The sequence below is a fragment of the Protomyctophum parallelum genome, assembly GCF_964188405.1.
Source record: "Protomyctophum parallelum genome assembly, chromosome: 14".
In the NCBI taxonomy this organism is placed as follows: Eukaryota; Metazoa; Chordata; class Actinopteri; order Myctophiformes; family Myctophidae; genus Protomyctophum; species Protomyctophum parallelum.
Genome location: NC_139709.1, coordinates 43,165,653 through 43,191,939, shown reverse-complemented (window position 1 = coordinate 43,191,939; position 26,287 = coordinate 43,165,653). Strand labels below are relative to the sequence as shown.

The following is a 26,287-nucleotide window of genomic DNA, read 5'->3' as shown; positions in this document are numbered from 1 at the left end:
CACCTTGTCGTAGGGCAACTTCATATCAGTGATTTGTGTAAACAGCACATGGATGAAATGCATATTACAATGCAAACTGTGATGTTTATGGACTTGTCCTTGGATTTTTAATTTGCACTTTTTGCAATGCTTCGAGCCACATGCTTGGCTCGAAACGTTATTGCCACTTTTGTTTTGCTAATTAAAAATCCTTTTAACGGGAGCTATACATTTGGTGTGCAGATATTTCCGTTTCTATGTCACTGGATATTTTTGGACCAAGCAGGCATCCGTTCTGGTTTGGGGATATGCATCATTATTTTTACCGTTATATTGGATGTGTCCTTGCCTCAACTTTATTGGTAGTAACTAGTAGCTGCAAGCAGCTGTAAGACGGGGTCAACGTCCGTCTACGCTGTAGTCCCGTAACCAGAGTCCAGACTGGAAATGCGGTGGTTTCAAGCGGAGTGGTTACCAAGGTCACGGAATTCTTCGCTTTTTGACGTCCAAAAAAGTGGAACGAGAAATCATAACATTGACTCATTAGGAGATCTAAAGGTCAGAGGTGTTTTGACGAATGACTGTGAGCTTCAGTTCCTGAGGGATTCTCACGGTCCTTTAGCATATTGCCGATAGAGAACGATAGCACAGAACTGCCATAACTGTAAGAATGGTGGAATTCTAACGGAAACAATAAGGGGTCTACGCCCTTTGGGCTTGACCCCTAATCATGTGCGAGACCGAGACGAGACCGAGTAAATGAAAATGTGTACTCAAGACCGGACTCGAGTACTGCAACACTAACCCATTGCCCATTAAAGATGGCTTCAAATTAGGCTTTAGTCTAATTTACCCAACTGTATAGGCCTACTGTGTGAGACAAGCCATGGCTCATGGCTTATGGCTGCCTCTGGGCATTTGCAGAGCTACAGTATGAGCTCTGGGCTAAATGGGCTCTGGGCTATGAGCTCTGGGCTATTTAAAAAATTAGGTCTGCTTTCACACTTCACCACCTCTGCAAACAAAATGTACCCATGCTGAAAATCAGCTATTACCCTGCTGCCCCTGCAGCACAACAACCCACTAAGGGTGATGTCCCCTGCAGCAGTCTCTAGGACATGGAATAATATGACTTGAGCAATAAATACCTGTCATTCAACGGGTGTGCTTTTCTTCCGAACACATTTCATGCCATTATCTTTGTTTCAATTGTCCTCTTACCACTAATGTTGCAGGTCGGCTGCTTTTAATGGCGTAAGCCTCTAATCGATTCTCATCCTGGCCAGTGTCTGGCACATAACGCAATTAGCCTAAATTGAACTGAAGAAGTCCATAAGTCTGTCAATCTCTTCTGATGAAGAATTCGAGCAGAATACAAAACAATAATATGGGGTTGAAAGTAAACGAAAGTAAATATATGCCGTTAACCACATTAACGTGGTTAATAAAGTAAAGTATATTATTTTGTACCAAAAACAAAATATATATATATATATCACAAATGTCAAAAATAGGAGATTTAAGGGTCACAATGCTGTACGTTGTGATGCAGTGCCTATTTTTTTGTTATTTTTCATACAACAAAGTACTGTATATTATATACAGTAGGGCTATATAAAGTGGTTAAATCAAGTCTCTCTGACAAAATAAAAGGATTAGTGGCGCCACCCACTGCTGACTTTCTGACAATGAAGCTAACTATAACATGGTGTTTGTTGTCCTTACAGAGATAGTGAGGGCGATGACACATTTGATCAACACGGGCATGACTATGTACTGGGGAACATCACGGTGGTCTTCCATGGAGATTATGGTGAGTGGCAGAGCAGAGAATCACCAGAGAATATCAGGTCGAGACCTAAAAGAGAGATTAAATAAAGGGTGAAAATAGCAGATCTACAAGCAACGCTTTGTGCCGTGTTGCAAGCTTGTAGATCGGCTATTTTCACTACTTAATTAATTATTGTTATATTTTATTCATGTCATTTCTTAGATTTGTTTGTTTGTTTTCAAATGTATACAGTTTTTTTAATATTTATTTTAAAAATATTTTTAATGTAGAAAATGGGATTTTTACTCGAGTCGTGACCCATAAGAATTGGTCCCGAATCACTGTTTGGGAAACAGACTATAGCTTGTGACTGCATCAAGTTGTTGCTTTGCTGGGCTCTGTAACAAGCATTTGCTGCCAAAAATCTGTTGTCTTCAACGACAAACACTGTTGTGTGACTGACAAAGCATAACATTGAGAAGTGCTTATAGCTTGTAGGTTATTTACCATAACATGGCCATCAAAACTTTAAGGTCAAATGTTGCACAAGAATTTCCCCCCAAAGGATATTAGCCTGTTTACTACAGGCTAATATCATTTGTGGGGAAATTATATTAGTTGATATTAGTTATTGAACACTGAAGAGAGTATAAATGCAACCATGGGCCCATAAGGGTTTTACTGTGTAGTTTGAAAAGGTCAACGTCATTCTTTCCCCTTTGCTTTCTCTCATGTTCTCTCTCTCATCCTCCCATCTCCTCTCTCTTCCTCCATACATGTTCAGGAGGCGTACTCTGTGGCCAGGCAGTTCAATCTCATCCCTCCGGTTTGTGAGCAGGCTGAGTATCACTTCTTCCACAGGGACAAGGTTGAGGCACAGCTACCAGAGCTTTATCACAAGATAGGCAAGTGGCATCTGAGAAAGAATAAAAAAGAAATAAGAGGAAAATAAATATTTATACATATCCTGCTCATATTGGTTGTTGTCCAATCACAGGTGTGGGTGTGGTGTCTTGGTCACCGTTGGCCAGTGGAATCATCTCTGGGAAGTATGAGAATGGTATTCCGGAAACTTCCAGGGCGTCGATGAAGGTATAAAACCCTTTTTTTTATAGTGTTATATAGGTTTTTACTATCAACTTTGTATATATAGATCACTGCCATCTCCAGTGTTTCTCTACTGCTGTTCTGTTTGCTCCAGCATTACGAGTGGTTGAAGGATAAGGTAGTGAGCGAGGATGGCACCAAACAGCAGGCAAAGTTGAAGGACCTGGGGCTCATCGCCGAGAAGCTGGGCTGCACTCTGCCACAGCTAGCCATAGGTAAGAGACATTATACACTCTGTCACAGCTAGCCATAGGTAAGAGACATTATACACTCTGCCACAGCTAGCCATAGGTAAGAGACATTATACACTGTCACAGCTAGCCATAGGTAAGAGACATTATACACTCTGTCACAGCTAGCTATAGGTAAGAGACATTATACACTCTGCCACAGCTAGCCATAGGTAAGAGACATTATACACTCTGTCACAGCTAGCCATAGGTAAGAGACATTATACACTCTGCCACAGCTAGCCATAGGTAAGAGACATTATACACTCTGTCACAGCTAGCCATAGGTAAGAGACATTATACACTCTGCCACAGCTAGCCATAGGTAAGAGACATTATACACTCTGCCACAGCTAGCCATAGGTAAGAGACATTATACACTCTGTCACAGCTAGCTATAGAAGAGACATTATACACTCTGTCACAGCTAGCTATAGAAGAGACATTATACACTCTGCCACAGCTAGCCATAGGTAAGAGACATTATACACTCTGTCACAGCTAGCTATAGAAGAGACATTATACACTCTGTCACAGCTAGCTATAGAAGAGACATTATACACTCTGCCACAGCTAGCCATAGGTAAGAGACATTATACACTCTGTCACAGCTAGCTATAGAAGAGACATACACCTAAGCTCCCATGGGCCATTGTATAATGGGAACTATCCGTCTGCATGGCTGAAGTACTATAGCTTTCCGGCCTCGTTCAAATAACGATAAAGTACACCTCAGCCATGTTCAAATAAAATATGCCTCATCACTAGGACATAAAACATATCAACCCATTTCCATATACTGACATGCTTGAATAACTTTAATTAAAAAAGGCAGTCACCTTAATTTGTGACCATGTCACAATGTTATAATATTGTAGAGAGTTTTCTTTACTGTTATTGCTAGTTCAGTGATGCTCATGGCAATAATAAGAAGGTAATCTTGTGTAATGTTCCTTCAACATCCAATAATTTATTGCCAAAAAAACTAATCAAACGCAGCGCGCGGAGCGGCGGAGTCAGTTCAGTCAGTCAACCTCAAGGGAGGTTCTTGTCATGCTCAAAGGCCCATACTATGCTCAAGGGGTTAACATGCTGCATTACTATGTGGGAGTATACGTGTGTGCAAGTCTCACACGTCATTCGCCGATGCGGCAGTCAGCTGACTAAGTGGGCAGGCTACTTAAGCTCACTAGACTCCATGCTCTTCCTGCCTTCCTCTGCTCATGGTTCCCGGTTGTATGTGATGTTTTCTCCCACCACCACCCCAGCACCACCGGTGGGCTCTGCTATCTATGCTCCCCATGGGGGGGTTATTGTATATCTATCTTCCTGCTCTTATGTTTTATGATGTTGCTTAATCATGCCGAGCAGGGAGAAATCCAGCAGAGCCGAACGCCAAGTCAAATATCATATGCACACTCATCACTCATTCTGCAATAAATATTGTTTAATCTATTCGTGAGTTGTCTGACTGAACTTTACAGTTGATTGGGAATTTGTTTCGGTGTGCTTAGTGATAACAAGAACATAACTACTCAATATATAAAAGATTGTCCACATTATAATATGGTACTATACCATATTATGTACTATATATGATACGCTCTTAAAGGACCACTTCACCACTTTTCAACCTATCTTCATATAATAGGTCCTCACTAATAATCTTGAAAAAATGGCAAAAAAAAATTCTACTCGGTCTGTGTCTCATAGGAGGCCTGTGGGCAGTTTAGAAACCCTCTTCCAGTGACATCATCGATGATAAAAAACCGCAGGCTTTCTAGTCCTGAAAAGTTGCAATGTGAAAATGGAAGCCATCGTTCTCACGATAATGAAAATCTAAACATTTTTGTAAAAAAAAATCTTGTTTAAAAAATAATCTGCCTAATGATGATGTCACTGGAAGACAGTTTCTAAACTGCCCACAACCCTCCTATGAGACACAGACTGAGTAGAAAGAAATTGTGCCATTTTATCATGATTATTAGTGAGGACCTATTATATGAAAATAGGTTGAAAAGTGGTGAAGTGGTCCTTTAAGGGATGGATTGAAATGCCTGTGCTTATGTAGTTCACAATTTACGTAACTGGTGAAGCATTTAAGATACGGTAGGATACAGATAGCAGATTGCTTCAGGGTAAGTGCTATTGTTGATGTGAGATATTACAGATTATTTTACCTGAAGGGGAATAATTGAATGGTTGGCTGGATGAGAGGAGTCATTTCAAATATTAAAAATATTGTGGGGTGTGGGTGTGCATGGGATAACTGGAAAAGATTGGGCTTTTCAAGCTGAAGGCCTATGCACTATATTCTGTCCAGCAGTTGTTTTTTTCTCAGGGTCATGGGCTGTACAATTGCCATACCATATACTTACTGAGATGGTGACCACAGTTTCTATTTACGGCCCAATGCAACTGTAACATTGTAGCTTTTGACAATCCAAGTTTCCTAAACTGACTTATAAAGAATAGTCTTTGGTGAGCTTTTTTATGGACGGTGATGGTGTTTTCGTTCCAGGTAGGAGGAGATTGTGGTACCCAGGTATTGAAAATGTTCCACTCACTCTATTGCCTCCTGATTATCGATGACCAATGCTAGTAGCTCTCCTTGAATTTCATGGAAGTTCACTACAAGTTCTATTATTATTATTATTATTACCGGTATTATTATTATTATATTTTTTTTAATGTTCTGTTCCAGGTTCCAGTCAACTAGAGTGGAGACCTCGTTCCTACAGTATAACTTGTCTCATCACCCCCACCAGTTCTCATGACCATGTCAACTCTTTTTTTAACTGACTGGGAACTAGCACAGCACTGGACAGATGCTCACATACTTAGTGCTCAGATACTGTACTTCCATTACAACAGTTGTTAAGGCAACAGGTCTGTAATCACGTCTTAAACCACTGTCAGTGGGTTTCTTTGTGCACAGGAATGTTAACTGCAATGTTATAGCATGCTTGTACTACACTGTTGGAAAGACCAATAAAAGTACCAGTCGAAACAGAAACTAGTTTAACAGCACAACGTTTTAAAGTAACTGAGGACACAAGCTCAGGCACTTCAGCTTAAGAATAAAACATCACATTAGCATTCACATGAAAGATAGCTATACCTTCGTTGAACCTTGAAAACAAAACAGAGGCTTTTGAGCTAAGCTCAGTCTACCCTCTGCTGAAAATACTGCTACTTATGCCTGTAATACCTTAAATGCTTTATTTCCTACTCCCAAATTGTAGCCTGGTGCCTGAGGAACGAGGGTGTGAGCTCAGTGCTACTGGGATCCTCTAATGCCAGCCAGCTCACAGAGAACCTAGGAGCCATACAGGTACAAAGGACATTTCATAATTGCACAACACAAGAAAGACAACTAGATTGAGATTAGTATCTCATTCGTTGTTGTTGTATAGGCAACTTGTAAGTGTAATTGCATTGCATGTTTCATACACAAAGGCAGTGATTTTCCACCAAATAAACCCTATTGTCCCTATCCCTATTTTTGGGCAAACATTTGGCAAAAATATTACTACATGCTCAGAAGTGATGCATTGTGTACTTGTTAGTCATCCCATTTCAGCAAAGAGATTTGGTGTAGGGTCGAAAAAAGAAGGGGGCCTACTAAGATTCCCTGTGGGACAGTTTGCAGGGTTTAAGTGGTTAAAACCATAATATAATATAATATTGAATAGAATACAGAAATACAAAATTAGCTGGGCAAAATAATGCCATGGTTTATGAGGTTTTTCTCTCAAACGTGACATGCTATTGTAAAAAAGGATTTTATGAAAACTTGTGTGCTCTTTCATTTTTTTGTATGCATCACAGGTAATTCCAAAGATGACAGCGAGCATTGCCTCAGAAGTGGATCACATATTGGGTAATCGTCCTCACAATAAGAAGGAGCTGAAGGACCCACACCATTGAGCTGTGGACCCTTTGAGAACTGTGACCAAGAAGCATATTAAAGTTCAGTCCTCACAGCCATAGCACATTAAGTCTGTGCCCAACCTTGCTTGTGTGTGCGACGTGCGTATATGACTGAGTGTGTGACTGCATAGTGACCATTTTGCTTGGCTCCTTGTCTGTACGAAGATCAACCAGTACTCATTATTGTAGAATGAGCGCTTTGACAAAACTTGCATGTTACAGCTGTTGTGAATTATCTCCATGCTGTCCAAATGGCAGCCTCTGGTGGACATTTCTCGGCCATATACAGTACATTGATTGGACCCAGTCCAACCACATGTTAAGATCCAGCCATGCAGAATACTGGTATGCAATTATTTTCTGCTCCAAACAAGTCCTTGGTTTAATCTAAGGCAGAAAAAGCTATATTATCTGTTGTGAATACAATCTCACACAGCAGAGATGGTTACTACACTACAACTACTGTACACACAAAACTGATGGACAGTCGCAAAGACAAGTTCCTGGCTTAAGACAAACATTGTTTTGTAGATCAGGAGGAATTAAGGTTTGTGTACTTAAACATGGAAATCTGTTTTGAGGCCTTTGGATTCAAAGCATCCTATTGGTTGGTGTGCCAGAGAATAGCTTACAGGTGTTGTGAAAAATATTTACTGTAATTGTGCCCTTCCCTTGTTCCCTTGTTCATGTGATAAAGATTTTCAGTATGAACTGAACATGCCCACTCTCTCAATTGTGTTGCTACAATACCAAGAGCTAAACAGAAATGTATTGCTGTATTGACTGACTCTTCTATTTTTTTCCTTATTTGATAAGCGGCTGACAGGATAAGCTTATGATTTGCCATTTGCAATGCAAAAAGGCAGTTTAAAAAGAAAATACTAGCATGCATCAAAACAGTTAATCTGTGCCCGTCAGCTGTATTATCATTTTAACTGCCAGACATTCTGTCAGTGGTGATAATTTTAGATTCATTTAATTTGAATCTGTATCTTCGGAAGAACATTTGTATAGTCAAATGGAGAAGTGAGTAGCCTAGTAGGCCTACCCTGAAGGGTGCGTCTGTGGATTTTAAATACAGAGCCATGAAGATAATAAAGATCTGTTTTCTCCAAGCCATTTTGTGTAATATGGCAATGTTACTGAAAAGAAAAGAAATGTCTTCAAAATGTATTCTTGGTGTTGTGCATCATATTTGTATATACAAATAAATACCCTACAATTATCCTGTGCAGTGTTTTCTCAGGCAAACAATAATATTTATGTACAGATGTTCTATTCACTGGTGGTCTAATTACATTTTTACTTTTGTAGGTCAGTTAAAGGGTGCGTTCGGAAATGCGCACCGGTGTTCTAGTTTGTCGTCAGACCATGTCAACTTCAGTCCCTTGTACTCGCCTTTTGCATTTCACAGTGCGCTCAGACGGCTGTGCGCTATTTCCGAACGCGCCCATAAGATCAAGTTCAATCTGATATAGGCCTACTTGTCAGCAGACCCAATACAAAGTTATACATTATTAGACTGGCAGTCCCACTGAGAAAGAAGAGGGGTGATCCCGATCCGACTCATCCGAGTAGGCCTACTACAAAAAGGTAAAAATCTGGCGTGTGTGTGTGTGTGTGACGTGTGACACTGCTAAACAGTGCCATCCAGGCGTATTAGTGAGGTGTTTCAGGCAGCTTTTCGTGCTCAGCCAGACAGACGGACAGACACTGGGACACGTACGCACACACACACACACAGCCACGCAATGGAGTCTGCACCACTCAAAAAGGGAGGAGAGGGCAGATGTAAAATCAGGATAATTTATTAAAGTTAAAAAGTCAACATGCCTCATTGTTTCGACTCAGGGCTTGACTCCAGATTGAACTGCGCCTCCTTCTGCACGTCATCATAAGATAATCGTTCATTGGACAATTTACAGGAAACTCCTCAAACCCGACTTTTTGATTGGTTCCTGCAGCTTCCTCGAAGGTTTTTCACTCGCGCTTGAAAACCGCGCTGTACACATTACAAACACAAAAGTTGCTGCTGCTTCGGGACGAATTGAAATAATATTTGTTTACCTGCACTGTTGAAAAGAACTTAAGAAGACGTCAGACTTTTTATTGAACGTTTCGGTAAGTCAAGTTACTGTCTGGTTGAATGGCTCGCATCATTCCTCTGCCTCCTATTCTATCAATTACAAATATAGTAACAACACAACCGCCTGTTGCTGGAGAGACGTCAAACAAACATGGAGCGTCGAGAAGGATATTCGTGTACATGGCAAATAAACTAGGTTTGTAGGCTCGGTACCCAGGCTTTTATTTTCGTTCGCGTTACTTGTTCTACTTCTAACGTTATAGTACTTGACGTAAAGTTACATATTACAAAACAAGATGCTATGGAATAATGGAACCCCTGCAGGGGACGTGTAGAAGCAGTACTGTCTTGTCAACAAGTGCCCCCATCCAGTGGTTCTCAAACGTCAAGGACCCCACCATATATATGTATTTGGCCGCGGACCCCCATATATAACCTATATATTTTTTCCACTTTTGTTCAATACTTGAAAATTGCACATCTGCTTCAGCTATTTTCAAATTGCAGATGTATAAATAATTGACTCCTGGAATCTCCTCAAGGACCCTCTGCGTCCCTGGACCCCACTTTGAGAACCACTGACCTCCAACCACTGCTGATGTATTGGTTATATTTCATTAACATACCAAATACACTGATTGATTAACATAACTTAATGTCTATCTCATGCATAATGTTTCATCCGTTAATAAATAATAATAATAATTATGTGGCAGAACAATGTCTCGTTTTGGAGAAGAGGGCAGGTGGCGGATGGACGGCAGAGACACGGTCTGTATGGTCCATGAGCTCTCCTCCAAGTTCCTTCTTGAAGATGACTTTGACCTGAACAAATCCTATCCCTGCGCTCGACGTCCACGTCCCGTCCATAGGAAAGACCCTCTGGCGTTGGGATCTTATTCTGGCCTCATGGCAGGTCAGTGTAAACTGTAAAGTCAAGTGCTACATAAATAAATAAACAATTGTGGAATTCACACCGGGATGGTTTACCAGGCTAACATAAACCACTGTCTGGTTAACAGCATTTTGTCTCAAATAGATTTGTACGAGTGAACTACTGCCCACTGCCCAGTATAAGAATCCTGTGTTTAATTTAAATCGGTGTCCACAAATGTAAACACATGTACACAAAGGCACAGTCCCGCATAACTCTGAGGTACTACAGCCCCATAAGGGTCCATTTGGTTCCTCCTAACTATCAATAATTATGCTGGAGACCCCCTGGAACCCCTTCAAGGACCCTAACAACCACTGCTCTAGGATAGTGTAAAAATGGCTAAATATTAATAATCACTGAGGATATTATACTGTGTGTTGCCAGATGATGCCACCAAATTGTCTCAACAGGTGATCATTTGGACACATACAGTTCCGTAGCGGCACGAAACATCCAAATGTCCAGCCTCCATCCAGCATCCCTGCCTCGTCCGCCCACCCCCTCAGAGACGGAGGAAAGCCTGTTCAGCCGGCTGACCTCTGGAAATATTGCACTCCCATCTGTGCTCAACCCACAAACGGCCATCCTGACTGTAGACCTTGAAACCAAAGAGGTAATGCGTGTGTGCTTGTGCTTGTATACGGGGCTTCACTGTGCTTCTATTCAGTCATCATGACATGCGGTATTGTAACTACTGTAACTATCAAATCTCTATGAGGAAACGCACTGTCAATGTTCATACCTGCTATTCTCCAAGTACTTTTAACAGTTTTTATTTGTTTCAATCTTATCTATGATTTTCTTGTTTTAAATTTCAGTGCGTTACATCAGTAGTATTATTATTGTTGCAGAAACGGCATTTAGCTGCTTGTACGGTACCTGTATGACAAACAACCCCCTGTTGATTCTTGAATTTGTACAATTATCAGTGTTTTTCTCTTATTCTTTCACAGATTGTGGATGCTAATGAGCAGGCCTGCAAGCTGTTTGAGTGCTCTGCTGATGAGTTGTTTGGAAAAACACTTCCCTGTGTTTTGAAGAAAACCAACCAGTTCCCGGAAGAAGCTTTGGCAGAAGCGTGCCTGCAGACAGACGGGACTATTGTACACGTGTCTGGAAAAGTGGTATGATTTTTTTCATGCTTTGCGCCGTTCATTGAGCTCTTATGTTTATCTCCCCCAAACGTATCATTTGGATATCATATATATATATATATATATATATATATATATATATATATAATTTTTTTCATGGAACACGAGGGCCAGCCCGACTAATTAGCATACACGTCCGGTAGGGTCGCGTTCGGGCAGATGGTGTTGGTGTTTGATGGTGTTCTATGTTCCCATGTAGCTGGATGCTGCGACTGTGTCTGGAGAGATGCCGTTATCGGTTTGGAGCTGCAGGCCATCAGAGAATGGGGCACAACACTGCCTTGTCGTCATGGAACACGTGGAGAGAGTTTCTGCTTATGTCTCCTTTTCACAAGATGTAAGTACACAGCGTTCTAGCCGTGTTCTCAGCCTTTTTTTCCAAGGAACCCCAGTTTGACTTGCATTATAGTTCAGTCATTTTGGACTCTTATGTCATTCTAATCTGTGTTAAATGTCATCAATTTAACTTGGTGGAAAATGCACATTTGGTCACCCTGCACAGTATTTAGTGAAAGTATTTTTTTATCTCACAGCTCTATTGTAACACCCAAGGTTTCTTCTCTTGTCGTTTCCAGGGAAGTATTCTCACCTGCGACACTGCGTTTGCCAATCTCCATGGATACCTTCATGCCGAGGAGTTAAAAGGAGTTTCTATTCTGGTGCTAATGCCCTCCTTACAAATCCACCTTCACAGCCACGCCATGCCCAAAGTAAGCACACCTCACACAACTGAAACCATTACGCCTTCCCAATGTTCCCCTAACCTCATTCCCAATTTTATTCATACTAGAATTAGAACTAGTGCTATCCGTTTGACACTGGCTTACTTGGAACGATGCAAGTTGGAAATGCATGCACCTTCCATTCATCTGATATCCATGTTTTATTTTTCTTTGAGAAACTACAAGTGGATCCTGGACACTTCTAAATCGATGGGACTGTATTTCTTTTATAGATAGAAGCTTTTACCATACTTCAAAATACTATTTATTTTACCTCCAAAAACTAGGTACGTAGAAAATAGCTAAACCTAATAATTCAATATTGAAACCGTTATTTCACAGAGGGGCTGAGATTTTAAAGTTCGTAGCGGTCGACAGTACTTGCACGCTCTGCTTGCACACTAGTAGGCTATTTATGGCCTACCTTTTTGCAACACGCAGTGACGCAAGTAGTTCTAGTTATGTCTGTGTCCCTTTTATGCCCATATATGGAGTTATTTGTCAGGCATGCCCAAATATGGAGTATAATTATGCAGATGTCAGAACCACCATTGTGATGTCAGAACAGGCCAGCTCCATATATGCAGTTCACAAGGGTGCGCTTCGCAGGCCACAAATGGCCCGCGGGCCGCCTATTGGGGAACACTGAAGTACAGGGTTGTCCAGCCTAGCTAGTAGCTACTGAAACTTCCTGTAGCCCTGTACCTTTCAGCAGCAGTAGTTGTCGAGCCTAATGTTCACCTATTCCCATTTCTGACTTACTTAGACTTAATTCCTCCCGTTGCTATTGGAACATTGGGCGACGAGTCCTCCATTTACTCCGGTCTCTGGCGACCGTTCTTGCTCCGTGCCAGCTGACACCCATCTCGCTTAGGTCTTCCTTCGCTGTCTGTCTCCATGTCTTTTTTTACCTCCTTCTGGTATCCAGTCCATTGCCATACTTGCCGGTCTCTCTCTTGGCAGTCGGAGACTGCCCATTTCTGATATTCTCCTGAAACCTTTCATTTTCATTACTACACATTTGTATGCCGATTACACTACAGACTTTCAAAGCTTAATTAAGTATCCACTATTCCTCTGTTTTCTCTGTTCACCTCGATCTCGGCTGCCCTTCCTACTAGATGCTACGGGTTCAGAAAGTGCACAGTCAAGGCAGAGATGCCTTGAACCCTCTGTGTATCAAACTACAGGGGGCAGTAGTTTGTGGGAGGTCTCAGCAGCAGGTGAACAACGGGACAAGCTGCTCATACTTAGACGAGACTCCTGTCTTAGATGAGACTCCTATGTCCTCCTCCTCCTCTGGTAAGATAACGTATTTTCAAAGCCTCACTCCTGATATCTACGGGTTGTTTTTCCTATACCAGCAGCTGTAGCAGTATACATTTTGAAAACATATCCACATTAATTTTTTTCCAAAATATTGACTTGATCATTATGTAAACAAAACGAACTATGTGCATCCTAAGTAGCGCAACATGATTTGGCGAGATGGATAGGTGGTTACCCCAATCTAAAGGCTGATTTGTAGTCTATTGTATCAGTAGATTCAGTTTCCCATTCCATGTTCATCCTTTTATCTTTTCTTTTCTTTTTTCATTATGTTAACACATGTTAACGCATATGGCATGAGTTCTATTGCTACAGTACAATGACGAGTGTTTTTTTTAGAAAGTCTGACTAGAAACTATTATCGGAATTCCCCAATCTTGTATACAGATTAGAATATCGGCCCATTGCTGTGATCAGTTGAGGCACCCCTAGAGTATTATTTAAGCTAATTTCTACTTGCTGCTGACGCCACCGCTGATGAAGGTTCTAATAAGTTGCCAGTTTTATTTGAATCAATTATTGTGCAAGCAGCTGGAAAAATAGGGTATGTTTTGAGCTTTGTTACCCAAGAGCTTCTGTATATGAAAGTAATAATTTTGCAATATCGTCATGTCAAATCACTTGGTCACTGTGGGAAACTCCATCCCTGTCAGTTGTGACGTAGGAGCAAAATGACCACTGTGTGAATTGTGTGTGTGTGTGTGTGTCTCAGAAGTCAAAGAGGACGGCGTCCTGCTCTCGTCAGGCTCTGCTCTGGTGTATTCGGGTACAGTGTGGGTGTTTGCTCCTCTGTGTGGCCTCCTCACCCTCCACCCTGACGGCTCCATTCATAGCATCCACGACCACTTGGCTCTCAGCCTTTTTGGCTACAGCAAGGAGGAGCTGCTGGGAAAGGTTGGCTGAGAACAGAATATCTGTTGGTTCATTGATGTCATTTGGAATGTTTCACAGGCTATAAGCCACTTGGCTCATACCTCCCTGACGTGTCTAGCGGCTCTCACTGTTGCCATGGCCACAGGACGCTTCAGTGAGATCCTGTGTAGAGTATAGTAAATGCCCAGAGCCATAGTAGGGCTGGGCAATTGACCAAAATATATCAAAACCGATATTTATAACTGGATAATCTTATTTAGAACCAATAACGGAATAATCAATAATCTTATATCGACGGGTCAACATGAAAACACTCTTAATAGGTTCTTTATAATCGAGAGAAAATCAATTTGTCACTTTAGACTGACCAATTGTTCACTTTATAACGGCTCAATGGAAATGGAGCTTTGATACAAATTCATATTGTTTGAGGTGGAAAAGTTCTGTAGACAAAGGTATTATGTCAAAACACCATCAGTGATGGAAGTGCTTCTGACTGTCGGAACAAATAATGATGTGGCAACTATTCTTTTTCGGATGGTTGTGTGTCTATGTCACAACACATCCAGTCAGTTGAGGCTTGGCCAGGTTTGAAACTTTGAAACTTAATATTACAGTAGCTAGTAGCTTCTCGGCTGGAATCCTGATTACTCCCTGCTTGTGTCTTCAGTCAGTCACTTTCCTGATGCCTGGTTTTTATACAACAATGTGTGACTTGGAAAGAAGTGGCAGCCCCCTTCCCTCTCCTGGATTGGAGGGCATTACAGGTCAGTAACTCAGTATGTTTCATATTAGAGACGTTCTGCTGGTGTTTCACTGTTGGAATTGCAGTTATTTCGCCTGAAAGGGAAAAGGTAGTGCTGACTGGATTTCTTTCTCAGACTCCTGCAGATTTCCAGGTGGTCCTGACACGGCTGCTGGAAGCCCCATCAGCCATCCCAGTCACACACTCCCAGAGAGAGACAAGCCCCAAGAGAGGAGAGGTCTGCTTACACGTTATAGTGTTATAGGCTCTAATGTCGAATTGTTCCAGTAAAATAAAAATGTCATCCCACGGGGGAAATTCAGTGTTCGGCTTCACCCAGCTGAGTGCTTCTCAAGTGACCGCAGAAGGGGAGGGACAGTTAGGGGTTAAATGGGACTCAAACTCATTACTGGGGCTGGGAATCGAACATTGGACGCCTTCTGCTTCCATGGTAGGCTGTCTACCCATAGCTATGCCCACCCAAACTAAATCCTGGACAGTAAGACATAATCAACCCACAGATTTCGTGATTTTGTTTATTAATTTATATTTCCACGTTGGTACGAATTTACAACAGTTCAGATTATATTTTCATAAAGATGAAATACAATCTGAACTAGCAACTAGCTATTCCTCTCTGATTTCAGTGTCTTCATAGGCTGTATTAGCCCTTTCTCCTTTATTTCTACTGTTGATGGGTTTGAACCTCTTCCTCCATTCCTTTTTCCTCCAGATTTTCCAGAGTGTTCCTCGCTGGTAGCTGGAGACATGGCCATGGTGCAGCAGGCAGGGCTGGACAGAACCTCTAAAGGACGAGGCAAGATCTTCACTGGAACCAGCTCCAGGCTGGAGGTACAGAGCAGTGCTCCGTCCACCCTGTACCCACCTGCTGTTGCCTCCTCACCCGTCGCTATGTAAGTAGTGGTCAATATGCGCTTATTCATCTACTACACCAGCTCGGTGGCCTTGTGGTTAGTGTCCCCCCTGAGACTGGGAGGTCGGAGTTCCATCCCTGGCCGGGTCATACCAAAGACTCAGTGCCTCCCTGCTTGGCACTCGGCATCAACGGTTGGATTGGGGGTAAGTCATAGACATACTAGTGTCATGTCCAGGGAGTGTACTTGTACATCATGTCCAGGGGGTGTACTTGTACATCAAGCTGCCACAAGCTACAAACGGGAAACGGGAGCTAGGCTCCTGCCCTATTGGCCTCATGGCTAGGCAAGGCTAGTTGTTAACTAGGGATGGGTCAGAATAATACTATTTATTGTTCCTGAGGGCAAAAAAAATAAAATCTATTCTAATTTTTATATACAGTATATATATTTGGATGGGCTATACTGCAGTAACTAATCCACCAGGTTTAGGGACATAGATTATGTGTTTTTGATTGTGTTTCCAGATGTTTCTGCCCTGTCTGTTGGTGTTCCTGTCTGTCTGTAGAACAAAGCAGGGTCTACAACTCACTTTTGAATCAGAATGCTCCAAAGAATATTTATTTGCGACAAAACGGCACAGGTATACAACGTGTCTTTTTCAAGTATACTTAAAAAGTGCCATATTATTGGCTGTATTTATTGAATAAATTGCCATTATGGCAATAATTATATTTCACACAGTTTCTGTGAATAATAAATCGGTGGCCTATGTATTCATCAAAGCAGGCATTAGGAAGTGTCGTGATTTGAAAGCATGGTAAATGTCAAAATGTGATTTTATTCTTCCAGGGCTGATGACACTGCAGAGCTAGTGGAGGGAGCAGGCAACATGTCTACCTGGCAGCTGGAAGATGGAGACTCCACTCAGGCCCTTTTAGAGACTTTCTACATGGTAGAGCCACCAGAGGGAGATCTGGCCCTCTGCCTGAATCCTCCAGAACAACAGCCCTGCAACACAGCTCCGAGAAATGGTCACCCTCTTCAGGATATTCCAGGTATGACTATGGTTGAAGGTTTTCCAGATACAACCTATATAGGAATTGTCTGACAAACCGGAAGTAGAGTTAGTGTAAGTCCAATTAATTTAACAAACTGTATTAAAAAACAACATGTTTATTAAAACAATTAGGGTATTGTTCGTTGTGTTGTCAAGGAATCTGAATAAAGAGATTTTTTTTGTCAAGTGTCTGACCTGCGGGACCTCTTCGTTTTTCAAAGATACCCTTTTTAATATTATGCTCCATTGCCCTACGCACCGGTCACTAGCCTTTTGATGTGTGCATCAGCCTTTTGCTATAAGGAATCTGAACAAAATCCAGGGAGGTTGTATCAACTATCCCCCAAACCTCAAAATGCATTTAATTTTACATCCCAACATTTTGCTTCCATTCAGCTTTTAAATTGTTGACGAAGAATATGATTACAAACTCATGCTTTTTTTTCCTTTTAAAGTTTTTATTGAGCATAGAAGAGGGGTATGGACAGGAAAAAATGCAGTACATATGTTATGCTTCTTTTTCTATTTTTACATACAAATACATAGACAGAGAACAGACAGGAAACAGGACAGTTCTGATAATAGACAGAATTGTTTTTGAGTTGGTTTGAGTGGTCACAAAACTGAAACTGAAACAAAACAAAAAATTAGACTAAACAAAACAAAATGAAAGACAAGACCGAACTCATGCTTTTGACGTTATGTCACAAAGTTGATAGTATCTTCTTCAATTTACGTGGAGCTGGGAATGTATTATCTTTTATAAATACAAATACTAAATACTATATATAATGCCAAGTATTATTTCTGCATTATGTTCTGGGAAAATAGGCTTTCATATCCGTGCACATTGGACAACGTATATGCAGGTACTAATATACTGTATCTGTGATAGGCCATTATCAGCCAACTTGGTTGGGCCCTATTGGGATCATGAAAGCATGTGGGGTGTTTTCCTTTTGACCAAGTACAGTGTAATGTTTTTGTTATCCTTCAGACCTGGCTGGACGTGGCCAGACTAAGCCAGGTGGTACATCTACCTGCCCCGGCAAAGACGAGCACCAAGCTGACCTCTCCAGCTTTGAAGTCATCTCCATGGAGAGTAGGTGAGTAAGATGCTGAGATAAATATGTGTGCACAGGACATTTGGTTGAACATTTAAATGGCTGTCCCCATAGTTCAGTGTGGTTCCGGGCTTCTGGCTTGGCACCTTGTCCCTCTTCAGTGTAGGGCTGCAGCTATCAATTATTTCTTTATCAATAACTTTTTTGATTGAATTATGAGCCCCCCACTTTGTTGCACAATAGTGTCATGCAAAAAATGTTAAAATGGAAAATCTGCTAGCTCGTCTCTAGTTTGTAAATCTGCTATATTCCAATATTATTATTCAATATTGGAATACTTGGCTATATAATTGTTTGATAGCTACCGGTAATTAATAAGTATTTAACTGTTGCACCCCTACTTCATTGTTCGTTCCCCAGTATAATCTGTGTACAACTGGACTGTTCTCCCAGGTCTTCCTCAGGCTTTTGTGAGAAGTTTGCCGGTCACGGCCGGGACTACTCCACCAGCTGCTTCCTGGACCTCAACACCAACGGTGACCTGGTGACCCGAGCCATGGCTGACCTGGACCTGAGTGGCAGCGTGGAGCTGCCCAATGGCACTGGAGGAGCGGAGGCCAGATATGACGGCGAGCGCTCTCTGGCGTCCTGCAACACCACGGAGCTGTTACGAACCCCCTCCCCGCTCTATTCCGTCCCAGAGGCAGAGCCTGTCCGGAACGCTCCGGCAGAAACCACGACTCGTGTGCCATTACAGGAGCAAGAGGGGGAGAAGGGACAGTGGGGAGCTATATCGTCAATTCACCACGGGCAGCACTACGAGATGCCGCACGCGCCGGTGGACATCGGCCAGCAGGTCCCGACAGAAACTCCTGCCACGTCCACGCCAAAGAAACCAAAGGGAAGCGTCTCGTCATCAGAGGATAAGCGGATTCAGGAGGGCCGATTTGATGGAAATGCATACCACAGGGATGGCACCAGAATAGGTCTGTTCTACTGCAACAGGCAGCATCGGTCAATGACATTGTCAATTTGTCATTGACGTGATTAAAGCTGAAACAGTTAATCAAACTATTTGATGTAATCAATCATTTATTCAAATAATGGATGGATTAAACATCGATCTATACCTATTTTGGGACTGTCATAGGCGAAAGGTTGAAAAAGAAACTGATCTACAAGTTCACAGCTTGAGCTTGTACATCGGTTATTTTCACGAGACTATTAAGAAGATAATTGGTACTTAGTTGCAGCCCTAGATGTGATTTTTATTATTTTAAAAGGGAAACTCTGACCTCATGTATCGTGTGCCGTCTTCAGACGTGCTGTGTGACGTACTCCGGGCCGACCTCCTTGACGGCACCTCTGCATTCTGCGTATGGTTGAGCAGGCCAGACCAGAGGGGGTCACTGGTGCGGACCTCTCTGCATGATGTATCCGCGGCAAGTCTAGGAGAGGTTGGTGTTGGGCATCAATAGTGGCTTAGTTTGACAAGAAGCCCTGCTCTGTCTATATACTAAGCATAGAAATGTAGGCATATTTCCTAATCTCTTTAACCCTTTTTTTATGGAGTGGCTCTGCTAGAAGAAGTGTTTGTCTGTGTGTCTGGAGTTAATCTTGAAAACCCACCACATTCTTCGTACATAGACGTTCTGCTCAGGCTGAAATGCAACTTTCGGGTCTTGCATCATATGGACATGTCTTAAATGACTGATATCGTAGTAGATAACCGACATCACAGGTGGGCACATGAAACGCTTGATCCACATACAGTAGGAGCCACGTTATTCTAATTTAGATTCACATTTTGACATTGCAGAGGATTGGTGAGCCCAGCAACGGGGAGGCTCTGCGCTCAACCCTGGATCTGGACCAGTCCAGAGCCTGGGACGGCCAGTTTGAAGAAGAGTACCAGCCTCTGCAAGCAGTTGGTAAAGGAGCCTTTGGTTTTGTCTGGAAGGCATTGAGGCGCTATGACGGACTAGAGGTAATTACTGCACGATACCGTTTAGTGGTAAGAGCTACTGTACCAGCTACTGAAAAATAACTTGAGTATGTGGAACTTTTGTTAACTTGACTTCATGAGGACGCTATATCCCGTTTGTAGGTGGTGGTGAAGTTCATCAGGAAGGCCAGTATAGTTGATGACTGCTGGGTGGATGACCCCATGCTAGGACATGTCAGCCAAGAGATCGCTATACTGACACGAGTACAGCACCACAACGTTGTCAAGGTAACCATTTGATCTGTTCCAATTTCAATTGGGAGTTACTGAATTCACAGCGGTTTATCGATTCATAAACGATGAGCGTTGCCCGTTTATGTATGTACATTGTGATGTTGTTGACAAGTGTATTGTGTAATGCAGTGGCTTGGAGCCCAATACAAATTTCCCTTGTGGTACAATAAACTATATCTTATCTTAGTCTTATCAAAGTACTTTCTCTCAGTCCACAATCTGGAGAAAGTGATTCATGGATTCATCCTAGCTGGACTTTTGAATTTCCATTTCATGGTTTAATTTCTGGAATATTGCAAGTCACTTTATGTACAGTATGAGGGGCTTAGCAAACAATCCGTGATTTTAAAAGCCTTGACACAATTAATGCAATGCAATTAATGCAATTAACATCTGGCAGTCTGGCACATCTTTACGTTGGCACATGAATAAGAAACCCACACGCTGAAAAATAAAGAGAATTCTGACTAAGTGGATTGAAGTTCTTTGCATGCATGTCTCCAACTCTCCATGTCACCAGGTGCTGGAGGTGTTTGAGAATGGCTGCTACTTCCAGATGGTGATGGAGAAACACGGAGAAGGTCTGGACCTCTTTGAGTTCATAGATAAGCAGCCAAGGCTAGATGAGCCCCTGGCCAGCTACATCTTCAGACAGGTACAAGGAGATGTTGACCAAATGTAACCTCGCATAGTGATACTAATATCATTGTGTGGATATTAGTCCCTGAAATCTCTCAGTACCCAGCAGTACACAGCAGTCACACTACAACATCTGCCAAGTGGTCCCCGAGTGCGCACCTGGGACCATAGTGTGAATCTGCCCTTAATCTGCCTGGGGCAATATGCATTGAAAAGGCTGGCTATGCGAGGCTAGACCCAATTCCCATTTCTGAAATGCAGAGGAATTCTTAAGTCTATTCCAGAAAGGTTAGGGCAGGGAATTTACTCAATTTGTTGTGCAAGTCATGGAATATCAAGGAATTTGGTAGGTCTACTTTTATTTATTGTTTTTGCTAGTTACTCGCATAAAACTATCTCTCTTGCAAAAAGTAAACAAAAATCAAGTGATATAAGTAAGTAAACCTTGCAAAGCCATGAGGCCCATAGAGACACATGGGGACTACAAATTTCACGCCCCCAAATGAGACAGCTGCCCCACTTCTGGTCCGTTACAACGGTGTACTGCAGCTGCCAATGCAATCCCTATGAGAGGCATCATAAAATACCCTCATTTCACTGGTTCATTACTGAGGCTGTAGTGATTTTTTTTTATTTGTGTTCCAATAAAGTGTCCCATATATTTGATTTGTCCTTTTCAATGTCACATACCTGCCATCTCAATATACAACCCACAATGTACTATGTCTATAATATACTCTCATCAGTTTGTGAAAAGTGCTAGCATTGTAAATCTCCAGTCAAAGTGGTCGCACGGTATATACGTCACGGTCACATCCCTTGAGGTTTTCAATACCCAGATATATTTGTTGTATTTCGTTTTATATGCTACTGTATGTATTTGTGGAAAATTATCCAAACAGACTTGCAAGGCTAATTATTGATACTCATCTGGGGAATTCACTAGGTAGTTGAAAATGTCAGGATATGTCACTCCTCCATTTAGCTGGGCTATTTTCCCAACTAGTAATTTCCGGACTATAAGGCGCACCTGAATATAAGCCGCACCAGCCAAATTCAGGGAAAATCCCAAATATGTACGTATACAAGCCGCACTGGACTATAAGCCGCAGGTGGCCCCCTAGTGGCCGTTACGTTAGCTCAGAGCCTTAGATGGCTCTGCGTTAGCTGTAAAAAATCATAGATTAGCCGCACCGTTGTATAAGCCGCAGGGTTCAAATCATGGGTAAAAAGTCGCGGCTTATAGTCCGGAATTTACGGTATTCAGCCAAGTTAATTTTATACAAGTTGGAACGGTAAAACACACCGTCGAAGCTCCGAGGTAGGTAGAACATATCAGTAAACCCGTGACATCTTCAAAATATAGACATGAATGAACAAAGTCAGTCGGGATCGGGATGTATTATTGAGAATTCCACTCTTCAAAGTCGGCGCTCGTTGCCTTGTAAAGGCAGTGACGTTCTTAAAAGCGACAGGTTCTCTGTCTGCCGTCTCCCCTCTGCTCCGTTAACATTATGGGTAACTCATTCAATAAATTAAATGTGAAATAGATCCTCTATTGAGAAAACAACAATATATCTTGACAAAGACACTTCATACATTTGGAAACATATTTTTATTCAAATCAATATAGTCTTCGGTTCATTTGGTATTATTTTAAAAGTAGGCTAACTACAGTTGAATTTCAGTGGACTTCTATGGGCTGGCCTGCAGTACACCGTTCTAACGGACCAGAAGTGGGGCCGCTGTCTCATTTGGGGGCATGAAATTTGTAGTCCCCGTGTGTCTATAGGCTGCTCCATCCCCTGTTTCTGTATCATGAGGCAGCTTGATGTACAACTACACTCCCTGGACATGACACTAGTATGACGCAGGTGATATGTACCTGTACAATTACACTCCCTGGACATGACACTAGTATGACGCAGGTGATATGTACCTGTACAATGACACTAGTATGACGCAGGTGATTTGTACCTACCGGTATATAATTAAGTGGGTAAATACAATTAATGTAACAGTAATAAGTTCAGAAAATGACATCACTTTACTATAATGCAACCTTTAAAACCAGGAATAGCAAACACCTATGCCATAAAACTATTCCGATATGCAAGATCTCTGAAGATATCTAGTCTTATATCACAATGTTTATTTAATAATTGCCCAGCCTTATTGAAAGGGTAAGGTCCAACATGACTACTTTAAGGTGTCACCTGTAAAAACAACTTTGTAAAGAGCTGCGTTTACAAGCAATAATAATATCTCAAACTTATGTAGTGCTTTTCTGAGTACCCAAAGATGCTTAATAGATAGTTTTATAGACAAGCCTTGGTGGAGGTCTATGCTCTAGAAAACACATTGTTGTTGGTGAGCACTGGGCAGGTTTTCTGCAAACACTGTAATTATTGTGTCATATAATTGTAATATACATATCTCACGATTGTTTATTCCCTCTGGCCAGGTGGTGGCTGCTGTGTTCCACCTGAGGAACAGGAACATCCTTCACAGGGACATTAAAGATGAGAACATCATCATTGACAAGTGCTTCCACATCCAGCTGATCGATTTTGGCTCTGCTGCCCTGCTGGCTCCAGGGAAACTGTTCCACAACTTCTGTGGCACGCTAGAGTACTGCTCACCGGAGGTGTTGCGAGGAAACCCGTGCGTGTACACACACACACACACACACACACACACACACATCTTCAGTAACCAAATTATCCTTTGCATATTGTTATTGTGGACATGTCGTATACCTGTAGGTGAAGATTCTCAAAAATGGCTTAAACACTTTCAACCTAGTGTTGATGCAACACGTTGAGTTCCTAGATTGGCTACGTTTTTTTAAATTTGAAAGTATAAAATCTTTCGGTCAATTTATGGAAAAAGAGGAGAATGTTTAGGCCTGTCGCAAAGATGCAAAACTATATACTGTGTCTGAATGACTTTTATACCACTTAAATGGTATAAAAGATCGGTTTCTCCAGATCGATCACGGATTGAGTCATTAGTGAAAACCGGCCGATCACCTTCGGTGGCCGATCGATCGGAGCACCTCTTTTTATTGATACTATAAACAAGAGCCAGGGGAATAGTACAGTTGTGCAGATGCCTGCTAGATATTTGCACAGTAATGTAAGAATTGCCAGTAATAATCAATATTTATGTCGTTTAGAGGATTTATATGATGCTGAATAGTCAACGTGGGTGATGTGTTTCATTATTTAACCAAAGCAAGCTGTGCTTAATCTTGTGGCCTGCAGTCACCACATTTCTTATTTTCAATCACTGTAATTCATTTGCGTTTTTCACCCATTAGTTGTTTGCATTTCTCCTGTGTAGCTATGAGGGTCCACAGCTGGAGATGTGGTCTCTGGGGGTGTTGCTGTTCACCCTACTGTTCAGTGAGAACCCCTTCTGTGGCGTGCAAGAGATCCTGCTAGCTAAAATGAAGCCCCCGTTCCCTGTGTCTGCAGGTACAAATTCTACTAAATAAATAACCACTTTGGTACGAAAACATGTTGCTTTTTCTGTCACTGAGGGCTGTTAATGTTTTTGTGTCCTGTGAAGCTTAAGTAGGGGATAGGAAAGTGTTGCACTGTGTTCTGTCCTCATTTCAGGTATAGCAACAGCTTGCTAATGTACACCAATCCATATATGGTAGGTGCGGAGCCCACTTTTAGACTTGTACTGTGTTGGAGACATGAGTGCTTATTGTTCAGTAGTCTAGTAACAAAGTGGTGCTGGTGGTACTGGGTATTGCAGTGTAACTACTTCACACCCACTGAGAAAAAGCCTCTCTGTTCCAACGTTTTTTCTAACTACTACTCTGTATTTTCTGCCTTCTCTATTCTCCCAGAGTTGAACATTGTATTGTCTGGTCTGATGGAGGCCAACCCCAGCCAGAGGATGACTCTGGATCAGCTGCTGCTTCAGGCCTGGATCAGCCAGCCCATCTCCCTGGCAGAGTACAGCTGGAACGAGGTGGTCCCTGACAGACGGAGCCACGCAGGTGTTGGTGAGTAGTACAGTTAACACAAGTCAAGTGGTTGCGCAAACGAGGATTAATATTACTAAACTACTTTAAATCTGTTTTTTCTTCTGTTAAAAGAGAAATCCTTAATTGGATGTTATGTCCAATAACGAGTGATCAAGGCAAAAAAAAGAACCTTCAGAGCGGAGTGCGGCTCGACCATGCACCCCTGGGCCTGAAGCTGGTGCCATGCACATATACTGCAGCAGCATGAGCTGTGTAGTTTGTTTCTTTGTGTTTAAGCTTTTGTTTCTCAACACAGATTCACCGCAGTACCAAGAGGTTCACGGTAAAGGAAGCCTGGGGCAGGGCCTGTTTCCAGACGTCGGTGACGAGACTCTTCCTGACGATGATGATGATGAGCAAGACGAGGAGGAGAAGATGTCCATGGAGGCTCTGGAAACTGAGCTCCGGAAATACCTGTGTGATGACTGAAGTGACTGGAATTACAAAAACATCAAATGTACATTCTGTGGTGATGGCATCTTCTCCTCGTTTCCCTTCAATTAATTTGCACTGAGTTTGTTTGAATCGTCCATCCAGCATTGAAGCCTGTCGTACGATGGTGTCACTCGCCGAAAATAGCCAATCGACATTTTCTTTTTGTTGTACAAAGAGTCTTGGCGAGATGAACAAGCATCAACAGGGGAAATGTGTCAGTTGCCATGAGCCACTGGCATTTATCTATAGCGTGATTTATGCTTAGTTGTGCCTCCGTTGTGCACCGAAAATGGCAAGTAAAGTAATGGCAAGTTTACAATGAGTCGCAGCTTGATGCATTGTGAAGCTTGTAGATTTGCTATTTTCAGTATGCGACATCGGCGTGCAACGTATAAATGCAATGTATAAATCAATCATCAGGCAGATGTGACGACGACAAACTGCCTGCATTTTTACAGGACTTGTTGCCAAACGTAAAGAAAGCCAAGATGAAGCTTAATGTACACTACAGCCAACATTTGAAGTTGACAGCATTCTTTTTTTCATGCTTTTGCAAGTTGAGTCAATATGTTAACGTGGAATCTACCATTGCATCCAAATGCCCCCCCCCCCCTTTAATTAGCTTGAAGTTGACTTAACATGCTTTTTAAATGTTTTAATTGTGTCTATTAAACTTAGTCAAAGTTGTAAATGTATTTACAATATTTTATCTATTTATTCTACTATATACAAATAAATATTTTTTCAATTTTAACTCAATTCTCTCGTTTAAATCCAAGTTGGAAAATGATAAGCTCTAACTCATATTTTCCCATTTCAAAAATATCATTTAAAGTTTTGGACACCAGTAGTTGAATTAGCCAAGTATCTGTCTGTTCGTACGTCTGTGTGTAATCCACGTAACTAGAGAACCATTTGCCCCACCATCTTCCAGTGTCAAGTCGGTCGGACCCACAGTTGTCCAGAACCACCCCCAAAAGGCCTCTGCCCGGGCTCTGGACCGGCGTCCGGGCCCCTGCCCAGCGTCCATGGAGCTGGCTTGTTCTGACCTCACAACACTCCATATT

General features: G+C 42.0%; 2 protein-coding genes across 6 annotated transcripts in view; both read left to right on the top strand.

Annotated features, from left to right (window-relative positions):
* kcnab1b (potassium voltage-gated channel subfamily A regulatory beta subunit 1b) overlaps positions 1 to 8,232 on the top strand; it is a 60,732-nt gene extending 52,500 nt beyond the window's left edge. For 4 of the 5 annotated variants that reach the window (XM_083783020.1, XM_083783018.1, XM_083783019.1 and 1 more), the window contains 6 exons: positions 1,707 to 1,792; positions 2,535 to 2,655; positions 2,748 to 2,842; positions 2,952 to 3,072; positions 6,333 to 6,421; positions 6,919 to 8,232. In XM_083783020.1, the coding sequence (XP_083639146.1) occupies positions 1,707 to 1,792; positions 2,535 to 2,655; positions 2,748 to 2,842; positions 2,952 to 3,072; positions 6,333 to 6,421; positions 6,919 to 7,017 (611 nt within the window). In that variant the 3' untranslated portion in view covers positions 7,018 to 8,232. The remainder of the gene's footprint in view (positions 1 to 1,706; positions 1,793 to 2,534; positions 2,656 to 2,747; positions 2,843 to 2,951; positions 3,073 to 6,332; positions 6,422 to 6,918) is intronic. The other variant, XR_014570307.1, reaches the window with a different exon arrangement.
* Positions 8,233 to 9,017: 785 nt separating this feature from the next.
* Positions 9,018 to 25,880, top strand: pask (PAS domain containing serine/threonine kinase). Its single transcript, XM_083782453.1, has 23 exons — positions 9,018 to 9,141; positions 9,614 to 9,706; positions 9,823 to 10,022; positions 10,454 to 10,656; positions 10,997 to 11,167; positions 11,397 to 11,534; positions 11,773 to 11,907; positions 13,041 to 13,221; positions 13,970 to 14,142; positions 14,792 to 14,888; positions 15,003 to 15,104; positions 15,600 to 15,780; positions 16,594 to 16,799; positions 17,799 to 17,907; positions 18,319 to 18,851; positions 19,186 to 19,322; positions 19,685 to 19,852; positions 19,973 to 20,098; positions 20,625 to 20,759; positions 23,208 to 23,407; positions 24,089 to 24,222; positions 24,606 to 24,764; positions 25,042 to 25,880. Exons 3-23 carry the CDS (start codon positions 9,827 to 9,829, stop codon positions 25,212 to 25,214), a joined length of 3,657 nt encoding a protein of 1,218 aa, XP_083638579.1. The 5' UTR covers positions 9,018 to 9,141; positions 9,614 to 9,706; positions 9,823 to 9,826; the 3' UTR covers positions 25,215 to 25,880.
* The last annotated feature ends 407 nt before the right edge of the window (positions 25,881 to 26,287 follow it).

Bases quoted from the DNA above. Each gene is read 5' to 3' on its own strand.
- pask (XM_083782453.1), top strand. From the start codon at position 9,827: ATGTCTCGTTTTGGAGAAGAGGGCAGGTGGCGGATGGACGGCAGAGAC. The intron at 10,657-10,996 runs GTAATGCGTGTG...ATTCTTTCACAG, and splicing joins TAGACCTTGAAACCAAAGAG to ATTGTGGATGCTAATGAGCA. The intron at 20,760-23,207 runs GTACAAGGAGAT...CCCTCTGGCCAG, and splicing joins CCAGCTACATCTTCAGACAG to GTGGTGGCTGCTGTGTTCCA.